General features: G+C 41.2%; 1 protein-coding gene across 1 annotated transcript in view; it reads right to left on the bottom strand.

The window, feature by feature from the left end:
* Positions 1-11,825, bottom strand: part of polr3b (polymerase (RNA) III (DNA directed) polypeptide B) — a 23,000-nt gene extending 11,175 nt beyond the window's left edge. Inside the window, exons 1-19 of the mRNA XM_007545549.2 lie at positions 11,620-11,825; positions 11,417-11,449; positions 10,892-10,948; positions 10,731-10,795; positions 10,565-10,640; positions 9,889-9,989; positions 9,718-9,809; positions 9,522-9,639; positions 8,585-8,693; positions 7,877-7,999; positions 5,634-5,750; positions 5,423-5,557; positions 4,195-4,356; positions 3,620-3,820; positions 3,040-3,202; positions 1,758-1,911; positions 1,572-1,646; positions 445-543; positions 209-336 (exon numbers count right to left, since the gene is read on the bottom strand). Coding sequence (XP_007545611.1) covers positions 209-336; positions 445-543; positions 1,572-1,646; positions 1,758-1,911; positions 3,040-3,202; positions 3,620-3,820; positions 4,195-4,356; positions 5,423-5,557; positions 5,634-5,750; positions 7,877-7,999; positions 8,585-8,693; positions 9,522-9,639; positions 9,718-9,809; positions 9,889-9,989; positions 10,565-10,640; positions 10,731-10,795; positions 10,892-10,948; positions 11,417-11,449; positions 11,620-11,691 — 2,080 coding nt within the window. The 5' untranslated portion in view covers positions 11,692-11,825. The remainder of the gene's footprint in view (positions 1-208; positions 337-444; positions 544-1,571; positions 1,647-1,757; positions 1,912-3,039; positions 3,203-3,619; positions 3,821-4,194; positions 4,357-5,422; positions 5,558-5,633; positions 5,751-7,876; positions 8,000-8,584; positions 8,694-9,521; positions 9,640-9,717; positions 9,810-9,888; positions 9,990-10,564; positions 10,641-10,730; positions 10,796-10,891; positions 10,949-11,416; positions 11,450-11,619) is intronic.
* Positions 11,826-12,099: the final 274 nt, after the last annotated feature.

Raw genomic sequence — 12,099 nt, 5'->3', positions numbered from 1 at the left:
GAAGGAAGGAAGGAAGGAAGGAAGGAAGGAAGGAAGGAAGGAAGGAACACAAGGAAAAAGGAATGACACAAGGAAACAAATCTATACGAGTAGGAAACGATTTTTTATGCTCTTGTTTTTTTCTCCATACTTCTCCACACCTGCAAAAAGGCTTAAATGAAATGAGGAACTTTTCTAGGCAGCCAGGTCAGCAGAGGCGTCTTCTTACCCATGGCCTGCTTGCCCATAGCGCACTGGTATGTGTTCCTGGGCGACTGGTTGTGGTGGGGGTAGGGAATGAGGCCCGCACACACTCCGAGCAACGTGAAGGGCTCGATCTCCAAGTGTGTCGTCTCTCTAGAGAGAGGAAATAAACACATGCAGCAGCGACTGATGCAACTCAGGATGGGAGTTTTGTTTTGTTTTTCTTTTTTTTAAACATTTTATCCGTTGTGTTCCACGTACTTGCTGATCATGTGCTCGTAAAGGGAGATCTGACAGTCGTTCTCCTCGTTCACGTCCAGGTACTCCACAAGGCCTTCGTGCAGAAAGTCCTCAAACGTTCTGGGTTAAAAGGTTTCAGGACTCATCAGATCAGATAAACCACTAATGTGTCAGGTTACGGCTTCATACAGAACTGGAAAAACTTTAAAAATAAATATTAAAATGACCCATTTTTACTCCCAGAAAGAAGAGAAGAGGAACCTGGACTGAAAAGTTCAAAACTGCAGAGAAAAAAGTCTGGAGATTAGAAGCAAAATACAACAAAATGACTGAATACTTCTAGATGAAGGCTTGAAGAAGATGTAGAGGTCAAAGAAGCAGCCCTACTACCATAACAGATAAAAATATATATAAATAAATTATGCCAGACTGCAAATCCATACCCATCTATAGACTTGGATATGGGACATCACAGAGTCTAGTGCTTAGACCAATTTGTGTTTTTGATTATTTCTACTTGTTGGTAAAAAAATAAAAAAACATCAATAAAGTCAAAAAAAAAACACAAAAAAAAACACAACATTTCAGACAGCAGTGTTTTGAGCCATTCTCACAGAGTCCTGACCAAAGCTGAAACTGTAAATGTTATTTTTTCATATATAGAACAAGAAGAAATAAACAAGAAAAAAAAATTCTAACTTTCAACTAAACTTCCCCTGAAACCGAAGAACAAACTACTACATTTATTCAAAATGAGCTCTGCATACATTGTTAAAGTCGCTGCCACGCACAGCTCTGGAAGAGAAAAAGAGCCCACTTAAAATGATCAGTTTCTTTTGTTTTACTTTTTATAAGTATATGTTTTGGTAAAATGAACGTTGTTCTTTTATTGTATGAACTACTGACAACATGTTTCTGAAAAAACAAACAAAAATTTTGTATTTATTAGCAGAAAATGAGAAATGGTCAAAATAACAAAACAGATGCAGTTCTTTCAAACCTCAAATAACGCAAAGAAGACAAGTTCATGTTCATTTAGAAACAATAGTAATGTTTTAACTTGGGAAGAGTTCAGAAATCGATATTTGGAGGAATAATCATCAGGTTTTCAAAGGGGTTCAGTGCAGCGGTCTTAATCTTTGACTCACCTGTAGCCCTGAGACAGATCCTCAATGTGTTTGTTATTTACCATCGGCTGTCCCTTCTTCACAATGATGTACGGCCTGCGGCGAGAATAAACACAACATTCACTCCTGATGTACTGTTTTATGGAAAAAAGACAACAAAACAAACTTCACAGATATACAGTTCTGATTTTTCAACAGCGCCCGCACCTGCAGAGTCGTCCTCCGTCAGACGAGACGTAGACGCAGCGGTCGGTCATGTTGGTGGAGATGGACACGAATTCATTGATGAAACCCGCCCTCCGCATCAGTCTGAAGGTGTTGACCAGTTTCCGATGGTCTCTGATGACGCCCAGGATGTTACCTGTGGAGGAAACGCGGAAAGATGAACGGACGGCAGATCTGATACTTTATGGATAAACTGATGTATTTAGCCAAGTGTCCTGCTGAATCTTCCCAACCTTCATGAATCTTAAATCCCAGCTCCTTTTCTTTGGTTTTGCAGAAATCATCCAAAATGAAATAAATATGCAGTTTGACCGGAAGACAGAACATTGTGTCTTCAGGTTTTACAACTGATTTGAGGTAATTGTCTGAGCAGCAACAGTCTCAGTCAAGTGAATGTTCTGGAAGCTGGTGAAAGTTTAGTTTTATAGCTGTGTAATCTGACAAAATAAGTTCAGGTTGTCTTATCAGAAGCAGAGCTGCTCAATTATGGAAAAAAAACCCAAAACAATTTTGGTCAAGATTAGCAGCTTCTAACAATTATTTAGTATGTAAACAAATTACATTTATTGCATGAACTTGAACGAAATGAATTTACTGTCCTGCAACAAAACAAAGCGCTTTAATGTCTCGACTCGACAGTTTTTGCCGGGCGGTAAAACGCCACAGGAAAACAAAAAAAACAAACAAAAAAAAAAAAAGAAGTCAGCTTTCCTTAAAAGCAAAGCAGAAAGAAAAGAGATGACTTTCACTCAAAAACTTTAGCTGTAGAGGAAAAGTAGGAGCTTTATGGCCACATACTCCGAGGAAGCAGAGCTCTGGTCGCCTGCTGCGGTTGCTTCATATCAGTTCTGACAGACAAACGAGTGGCGAACAGAGGAGGGACTGTGCTCTGCCTCTGTGAGGAAACACAATCCGAAGGGCTTTGACACCTGCTGCTACTAACTAATTAAACAGTACGGCAGCTAATATAAGTTATCAGAGCGGAGACAAACAAATACAGTAATTAAAGGGCCAAGTTTTGACACAAGAATAACACCTACTGCTGCCGTGAAATTAAAGACTTATCAGGGTCCCTGCAAAATACAAAATTACATCCTCTGACTAAACAGGAAGGAATTCACTTAATTCATTTTAAAGGCAATGCATTTAAAACCAGCTGGATTAGAGCTTCTTTCAAAGGATCTAAAGGAGCAGCGGCAGCAGCAGCTGGAGTTTATTCAGAACCTGCTCACTGGTCCTGCAAGTTTCTCAGCAGAAGTTTTACCGTTGAGGAAAACGAGGAAGACGCTCGGGTAGGAGAGCTCCTCTCCGCACAGCAAGTTGACGTCCTCCACGCCGAGGTTGAAGGCCAGTTTGATGATGGGCCCGTCCTCCATGTCTGTGGTGATGTGCGTCATCAGAGCCAGGTTCTTCACCAGACCGCAGGCCTGCCGAGCCACAGGTCAAAGCAAGACGGAGAGAAATGAAAATTTCCAAAATGATCACCCAGAGAACAACCTAAAATGTGTGCCTGAGCTCATCTTTACAAGTCTACCTGATAACACCACCGTTTACGTGTTTGTTTACGATTACAGGGAGAGCAGGAAGTGGTTTAGACTACGCCTCTACCACCTTTAGACATCTGAAGACTGAAATTCATTGTAGATGCCCACTTATTCTTGCAGGATCACGGGGAAAGTTATGCCTGCAGCAACATGTTTTATGCTAGAACACCCAGAGACATCCTGGGCTACAAACTAGCCGTGCTAACAAACGGTGATTAGCATTATATGCACTCCGACGAGAAAGGGGTCAGAGGTTAAGGTATGTCTGGGTTGTTTTCAGATGGATTTTTTTTTTCTCACCTCTCCCTCAGGAGTGTCGGACGGACACAGCATTCCCCACTGGGACGGCTGCAGGGAACGAGGCCCGCTGACCTTCCTGGTCTTCTCGAACTGGGAGGAGATCCTGGTCATCATCCCCAGAGCCGAAATGTAGGAGAGACGGGACAGAACCTGGGTGACGCCCTGACGGTCCATCTTGAACCTCTTCAGAGACCAGTTCCCCTGATGACGAGAAACGACCACGACTCGGAGAAATCAGCTGATGAGCAGAATAAGTCGATTTTTAGCTCTGAAAAGAGCAAAATTGATTATTTTCCAATAAGAGGGAACACAGTACGAGGTGCCGCCAGGTTGCACTCTTCAGTGTGGATGCTGTTACTGAGTGAATAATATGTGAAGTTAACCGTGTTCAGTAGCAGTAAGGACTTAAAAAGACAGTCACTCTTCTCACACAGAGCAACTATGAAACAAAAACAAACAGGATTTTCAGCATCGTCTAACTCATAGGAAATGTTGCTGTTCTTTGAAAATGTGAAGAAAGATCTCAGAGAATGAAACACTTTTGCCCATCCCCTCCGTTTTTTGTCCAAACTCACTGTGGAGATGGCGTTGACCATGCCGTTGGTGATCTGATCCTGCCTCATGTGTTTGACCACGTCGAACTGGGCGGCTCGCTGCTTGGGGATGATCTGGTCTGCGATCTTCTTCAGTTCGGCGTTAAACTTTTTAAACAGATCCTCAAACAGCAGAGACAGCAGCTGGAGGAAGAGGAAGGGGGGAGTCGTCTTATTTGGCGTTACGCTCTTGGAACCGTTTGCAAAAATCGCTATCAGCAGTAAAAAACAATCACTTCAGACAAGCAGAGTCATTCTATCACATCAGCATCGAGGTTCCCGTCAGATTTAATAACCAGGTGTGCCGGCTGAGAAATGACCCCGACCTGGCCTCCGTCCCAGGTCCTCATCCTTCCTCCGCCAGGCGGAGGCAGCGTCTCGCCACGACCCCCCAGCCCCCCCAACCACATCCTTTGCATTAGCATATATCAAAACAAACAGGCTGCTTGAAATTAATAAAGAAATTAAGCTTCCATTGCGCAGCCGGGCCAATTAGTTGAATGTCAGGGAACCATAATTGGAGAGCGAGGAGATTGCAGGCGTCGTTGATGTGTAAGCCTCCTTTTGAAAGAGGGCCCTGCCTCCTCCTCCCATCTCTGCTCCTTACACAGAGCAGGTTGGGAGAGGGGGGTGAAATTAAAGGCCTAAAGACAGCAGTAATTACATTATCAGAGCCCAGGCCGCGGATTAGCTCAATCGCTCCAGTCAAGGCAGCGGTTCTATTGTCGCGGTGCTGAAAAATCCCCATGCTTCCACAGCGTTGGGATTTCGGTGCCACTGCATATCTCCCTCCTGACAAAGCCAGGCAGAAACAAAAGGGGAGGGAGGTGCGAAAACAAAACGGGGAGAAAAACAGAGCTGAGGAAACGTAATGAAAGGCTTATTAAAAGGAAGGTGGCGGGAACAAAGATGCAGGTGAAAGATCAGAGCCGGCGCGGCCCTGTGATCCATTCACACCGAAGCACAGACGCAAATCAATTACTAATAAGAGCGTTTTGTTTTCCCGGAAATCGAAAGGAACAAACGCCTTTCATTTAAGAAGCACGTAAACAACAGGGTCAACAGGGAGTCGCTGTTGTCCAAACGGAGCTGGAGAACCTTCCGGAGCTGAAGGTTTTGTCTCCGAGCATAAAACCTGGCGACCCAAACGGAGGCTTTAATGAAGCGTAATGAAACCACCTGCAGAACAGGTTTCACAGCGAGGTCTCACCTGTCCAGCCAACTCCAGACGCTTGTTCCCGTAATAATCTCTGTCGTCCACTTTGTTGTCGCCTTGAGCCAGGATCACCCTCCGGACCATCACAGCCAGGTAAATGCATTTAGCCCGAAAGTTAAACTCTTTCACCTGAAAACGAGACGCACAAAGGTTAACTTGGTCAAAACAACACGAATAACCTGACATTTTGGTGCCGTTTACATACAGGAACATGAGTGAGGATGAGAGAGGCGAGCAGCTCTCTGGCCTCCTCCATCTTGGTCTTCTTGGGGCCTCCCCACATCCGTTGCCGCCGGACTTTATTCCCAAGAAACCTCAGAGCCTGAAGCACAAAGAGGAGAAAGAGGAGCTGTCGGCTATCATATGAGGACTCTTTTTTTTAATTTTTTATAAAGAATCAAAAACTTATTCCTCTTTTCTGAAGCCATAGCTGCCACCTTGTTCTTCAGGACCCCTTGCTGGTCCCAGCAGACGGCTGCTCATACTGACCCAGATTGTGTTGAAGGTTATTCCTGATAAAAGGTGGTAGTTTCTCCCCACCGCCACCACATGTCTGCTCTACATGAGGGACGACTGCAAAATGAATGACTCAGTGCAACCGGCTGCACCTCCTCTCCTAAAACACCGGTAACTAAAATCTGATTGTAATGGATTATTTTGACTGAAATTGAAAGTATTTGGATTAGGGTGGTATTTTATTAGGTGAAAATCTCGATTTTCAGTTTGGAGATAAAACACTGTCTTTTTTCCGTCCTTTACAAATTTTACTAAATGAGCCTTTTAGCTCACTGCTAATGATATTAGTCTTAATCGTCCTTTTGCACACATTAAAAAAAAATGGCAGTAATCAGGCCTGGACGTGGCGAGTCAAGTGTGGCTAGTCACAGTTAATCAGGAGTCAACTGGGGCAGATTTTTCTTTAAAAAAAATTATTTCAAAAGAATAAAACTTGATAAATGATCTGAAACACATAAATGTGATATATATATATATATATACTGATTTTGATTACTGTCACATCTGTAAAAAATAAATAAAAGAAAAAGTTTATATTACACTTGAATGAGTGTAAAATAAGCCTGGATTAAAGCTCTCTGTGTAAAACCAAAAGAAAGTTTTTTTTCTTTTTTAGCATTTGAGTTATGCATTTTTTCCAAAGGTGAGCAGCCCTGGTTTGATCCAAAATGATGTTTTTAATTGGTTTTATTATTACTTTTTTCTTTATTAAACATTAAAAAGTGGAAAAGATGAAGGGAGACATGCAACAAATGCTCTAAGTCAAAGTGAAGTCTGCAAAGTTTGGTCTTAAATCTTGAACTCTGGAACGTGGCGGATCTGCTCACTTTAGCTCTACAGGCCTCATTAGCAGATAAATTATCTGTATGCAAATCTGAATATATTTTCTAGAAAAGATAATTGAGAATTATAAAATACATTTATCTACTCCTAGTGGAGACAAATAAATCAAATAATTCACAGATTTACTCACCTGAGTTACTCTCAGGAGGTTAATGAAGGCCAGAGGTCAGTAAATCCAATGCTTCTCAACTCAGTATATAATAAGTGACTTATTAAAACAAAATTCATTGTCTAATTAGAGAAATCAAACACGATGTGATAAAATCTGCTGCCCATTTTCCAGAATCTGATCTCTCAAAACAAAAACAAACAAAAAAAAAACAGATTACAGTCACATTTAGTTTAGGCAGATTACCTATAATCTGATAACGCTGTTCCTTCAGCCTTATCTGCCTTTAATTATATAGATTTAGGTCTCATTGTGCACAATACAAAGAGCCAATGAATGCCCTGAAAAGACGTGACAGAGGCTGGCAGGCACAGAAGCATGAGGGCTGAGGCGAAGGGGTTGCTAGGATCCAAACATGCCCTCATCAATGCATCTGAGGAACCGCTAACAACATAATCTTTATGAAAAACAAATTGGCCGATTGCATTCATCTCTAGCTGTTAAAGAAAAACACGTGGGGCTTCTGAAAGGATCTGAAAAGTGTTACTTAACTGGGTGAGGGGGGGAGGGAAAAAGCTTTCATCAAATGAAAAACTGAATATCTTCTTTTAGCAGACAGCAGGTGTTTGTGTTTCAGAGGGAAAATATTTGGATCTTCAGATCAGGCTAATGAGAGGAACTCAGGAGTCAAAATGGATGTTTTATCGACTTAACAACAATGTTCCTCAAGTTGTGAAAAACATTTCGCCACTTTCATCAAAAATGCAATGTTTGCTCTGTTGTTGACTGTATGATGTTTTCTTTAAGACTCTGTAATTTTGTATTTTTATTATGTGAAGCACCTTGTCACTTAAATTTGCTCCACAAATACACTTGATTGAGATACAACTATGCAACATTATACTGTAAAAAAAAAAGTAAAATGGCTGCTGCACGAATGTGGGCGTGAATGCATTTGCAGGGGACCGTAGAGGAATCACCTGAGTCTGTGTGAAGATCTGAGCTTTCTGACACTCCTCCAGGCTCGGAGCGAAGCTGGCCATGACGTGCTCCTCCGTGCCGATCATCTGAACGATCTCCTGGTCGCTCTCTACGCCCATGCCCTGCAGGGAGCGCGTGCAAAGCAGGCAGGAAAGCAAGAGGGGAGAACGGTATGTGCTGATGAAGGATTTAAAAATGTAGAGTTTTACGTTTCCTCAGAAGAGAAAGACCTTGTTAATTTGAATAACATCTGAAACAAGGAGCCAGAAGGAAAGCTTTGAGAGGTGAAACTGGGGAGTCAGGAGTTTGTGTGACATTTGCTTATGGAAATGTGAGGCTGTGGGAACCGGTCTGCCTGAACCCACGGCGGACACGAGACGGAGAGCTGGAGGAAAGAGTCGCACAGGATAAACGAGCGATTCGGCAAGAGTGTGGAACGTGTCACAAGGTGACATGTTTGAGGAGGTTTTTCCCGAAGGCGGCTGGAGATCACGACACCAGCTGTCCATTGACATTTTCACAGTCAACACAAAGCCTGGAGGCTGTTTAGCTACAGACTAATGACGCCAAAGGCTCGTTTGAAGCATGAAAACAACATGCTTGAAAGATAACTTGAAGTGACAACCACAGATTGTTCAAGAAATGATTAGGCTTTATTGTAGCACCCTCTACTGGACAAGCGGTGTCATTAAAACCCTGATTTTTACCTTGAATATTATGGCGATGGGAGCGTCTTCAGACAGCGTGTTGTGTCTCAGGTAGAAGCGGCCTTGCTTCACGATCATGTTGGTTCTGCTTTTCTTCTCATGAGTGGAGCTGGAATAAAAAAATAAAATAAAATAAAAATAAAAAAATCAGGCTTTACAGCATTGGCGGCGCTTTTATGAATCATGCTCTCAAAGTTAAATTAATCAGACGTTCAAAAATACAGAAATTTCAAATACGCCTACGCTGTCCAAATCTCAAACTCTTAAGCAACCTTAAATGTAAAATTCCTATCACATATACACCGAATTATAACAATGTTTTCATTTTATTACCCAATACATTAAAGTGGGATTACGAATGAGGAATTTAGCTTTGCATAAATGAAAAAAAAAAAAAAAAAAAAAAAAAAACCAAAACCTCAGGACAAGGAATGATACAACTTCTACATTTAGCTTCTTCCTTTCATATCTCCAGACCTGCAGAGATGTGAAAAGACGTTGCTGACATCTTTTGTCAAAGAAGAGTAAATACAAAAGGCACCGTGAAGATTTCTTAATTTATTAGAAGAAATAAAGCTTCCCAAACCAACTTTACCCCATGTGAAAAGTAATCCCCTCTAAACCTAATAAAGTTCTTTTATTACTGAATGTGAGAAATTGAGGCCAACTCCGTTTGGCAGCTTTACTTTATTTCAACCACACTGAAGGTTTTATTGGATTTGTTTTCTATTTATTATATTTTCTGAAAATAAATACCTTTAAAGCATAATCAACCAAATTTATAGAAATAAACACTTGAAATATATCACTGTGTGTGTAATGAGATTCACTTTTCAATGATATTCAACTTTGTATTCAGACGCAGTTTTAGTTTTATTTGAATCCAAGTACTGATCTGAGGTTTTTGTTTAGCAAGATGGCACAGGTATATTTTAACCTGGTGACTGAGGCTCCAACTGCTCCCTTCCTGTCCTGCTCCACGATGATCCGATTCTTGGACAGCTGCTCCTGGATCAAGATGACTTTCTCCTGGCCTTTTACGATGAAATAACCTCCTGCGAGGCAAAGGGAGCAAACCTACGGTCAGTTCTGTTCAGCTCGGTTCCCACCACACGGCCGCGCCGACGCCGCACCTGGATCCAAAGGACACTCGTTGAGCTTGGAGAACTCCATGGGCGTCTTTCCCGTGAGAACGCAGTTGGAGCTTCGCAGCATGATCGGCATCCTGACGAGAGCAGAATCCAACACGTCCGTGAAAACATTTCAACATGCCGAATCCGTGACAGAAAAGAGAGAGCCCACACCTTCCAATCGGAAGAGCGTTTCGGATGATCCTCTGGCTGCCGCGGGTGTACTCGATGTCCACCGTGATCGGCGCCGAGTAGGTCATGTCTCTGAGGCGACACTGACCAAACACATGGGATACGGTTTACCAGCAAGAGTTCCTTCAAACTGTTCAGCACTTTTTGTAACAATCTCACAACAGCTGCTGTTTTGGAGAAATAGTTATTACAATCCGACTCCTCTCAAACTCACTCAGCTTCTTCTGGCTTTCTCCTGCTTCCATCACATCCACTTTTACAACAAAACGCTCATCAGCTGCTTAATTTATCCCAAACACTAACAGGGACAATGACGAGGAAACAGTCAGGGTTACTGATCTCACCTGTCGGTGGTTGTATTGTTCTGCCTGATCGGTATCTCTCAATCAATTAAACATATTTTGTGGTTTATTACCATAAATCAACTCTTCAAGTGTCATTGGCAGCTTCTAAAATCCTTTTGTATTTCACACAAATTAAGGCACACCAAGATTATGACATATCAACTTTTTAAAGATAAAACTCCACAAAAAAAAAAAAAAAAAAAAATGTTGTAAAAAAAAAAAAAAAAAAAAAAAAAAAGGAAAAATGTTTTAAATATATCTTTATCCTACTAAAGAATTTGTCAACAAACTAGTCATTTAAATATTGTGCTAACCTCATGAGGAGAAACCGGTCTGGTTACGTTGAAGCTCTCCTCGACATCAGGCATCCCAACATAGATGTTCAGGTACCTGAGCAGAAATTATTTAGTTTAAAAATCAGATCTGCAGCTAAAAGTCGCAGCGGTTGAATCAGGAATCGTGTGGATGGACCCGGCTTACTTCAGGTACCACATTGGATCAGCATCGCTGGTTATTTTCTCATTCGCTTTCATGATTTTCTTAATCTGGAAAAGCAATACAGTCAAATTAAGCTCAGAGTGGGATAAACACAGCTGTCAATAAAATAAATACACACATAAACATTTTGTGTTTAATTTTACCTCAACATTGATGAAGTAGTTGAATGAGTCGATGTGTTGCTTCACCAAACCTTTCACCTGCAGAACAAATGGGATGATGGAGACGAGCAGAAAAATAAATCTGGTCCATTATCAATAATAAAGTATAACATAGTCAATTAATTTAACTGTAAGAGGAGAAGAAAAACACAAAATGACTGATTTGACTAATTTGAGACTTTTATAATGTACTAACATTTAAACTGAATAGATCTAAGGTCATTAAGTAATGGGATAGAGAACAGGGTGCGTGTTTTTCAAGAAAAAAAGCTCAAGAAAAAACGTGTAGTACATCACAAACTGGACACTTAATTTACATTCATGTAATGGACAAATATCAAACATTATATGAAATGTAATTAAAGAAAAAAGATTCAAACTTTTATGTAGATAATAGCCTGTGTAAATATGAAGATAAATTAAATAATTAAATATTAAAATATTTAAAACGGCTGCAGATAGTCATTGCTTCCAAGTCGTATTAATACAGTTGTTGTGGTGATTTACCTTCAGGAAGGCTGGTAGCAATTTCCACTTTTCCTGTCAAATAAACCAGAAATATTAGAAAAGTATTTTCTTCAACTTCATCATGTATATTTGATTGACACCGTGTTCAGATGTGAACTAATTTGACTTCTTTCTGCCAGTAACATCACACACTCCTGCTGCTCGTGGTGGAAACCCATCTCTCCCACTGTCCTCAAACTCACCGCCACGGTGTTGACAGGAGCCGCCAGCTCCTGAGGAGTCATGTCTCCAAACTCTCCTCCCAGCAGCTCCATGAGTACCGCTGCTCTTCACCAGTAAGCACATAAAACTGGAAATAAATGCGAGCTGGAGCAAAGAATCGGAAGTCTCTGCAACATGCGTCCCGACTGTGTTACTTCTTAAAACTTCCCTTCCGAGGTGGGCGGAACTAAAGACTGCGTTCCGCTTCGAATGAACTCTTCTTCTACGTTTTAATTCCACCGGTTTTATCCTTTTATCATATTGCAATGTGCAGCCCCCCGTTGTTGCAAAAACGCAAATTCTGCCACGAGTTGTTTGAAACACGTTTCGGCAATTAGTTTCAACAATCACCGCAAAAAAGTATTTTGAATTTACATGATTATGCATTATATCATAAAAAACACACATAGACAAACATAAGACAACCATCATAGACAAAACCATAAAATACAACAACGCCT

The sequence above is a fragment of the Poecilia formosa genome, unplaced genomic scaffold (assembly GCF_000485575.1).
Source record: "Poecilia formosa unplaced genomic scaffold, Poecilia_formosa-5.1.2 Scaffold13, whole genome shotgun sequence".
NCBI lineage: Eukaryota > Metazoa > Chordata > Actinopteri > Cyprinodontiformes > Poeciliidae > Poecilia > Poecilia formosa.
Note: the sequence above shows the minus strand (reverse complement) of the source record. Positions and strands in the feature narration are given on the sequence as shown.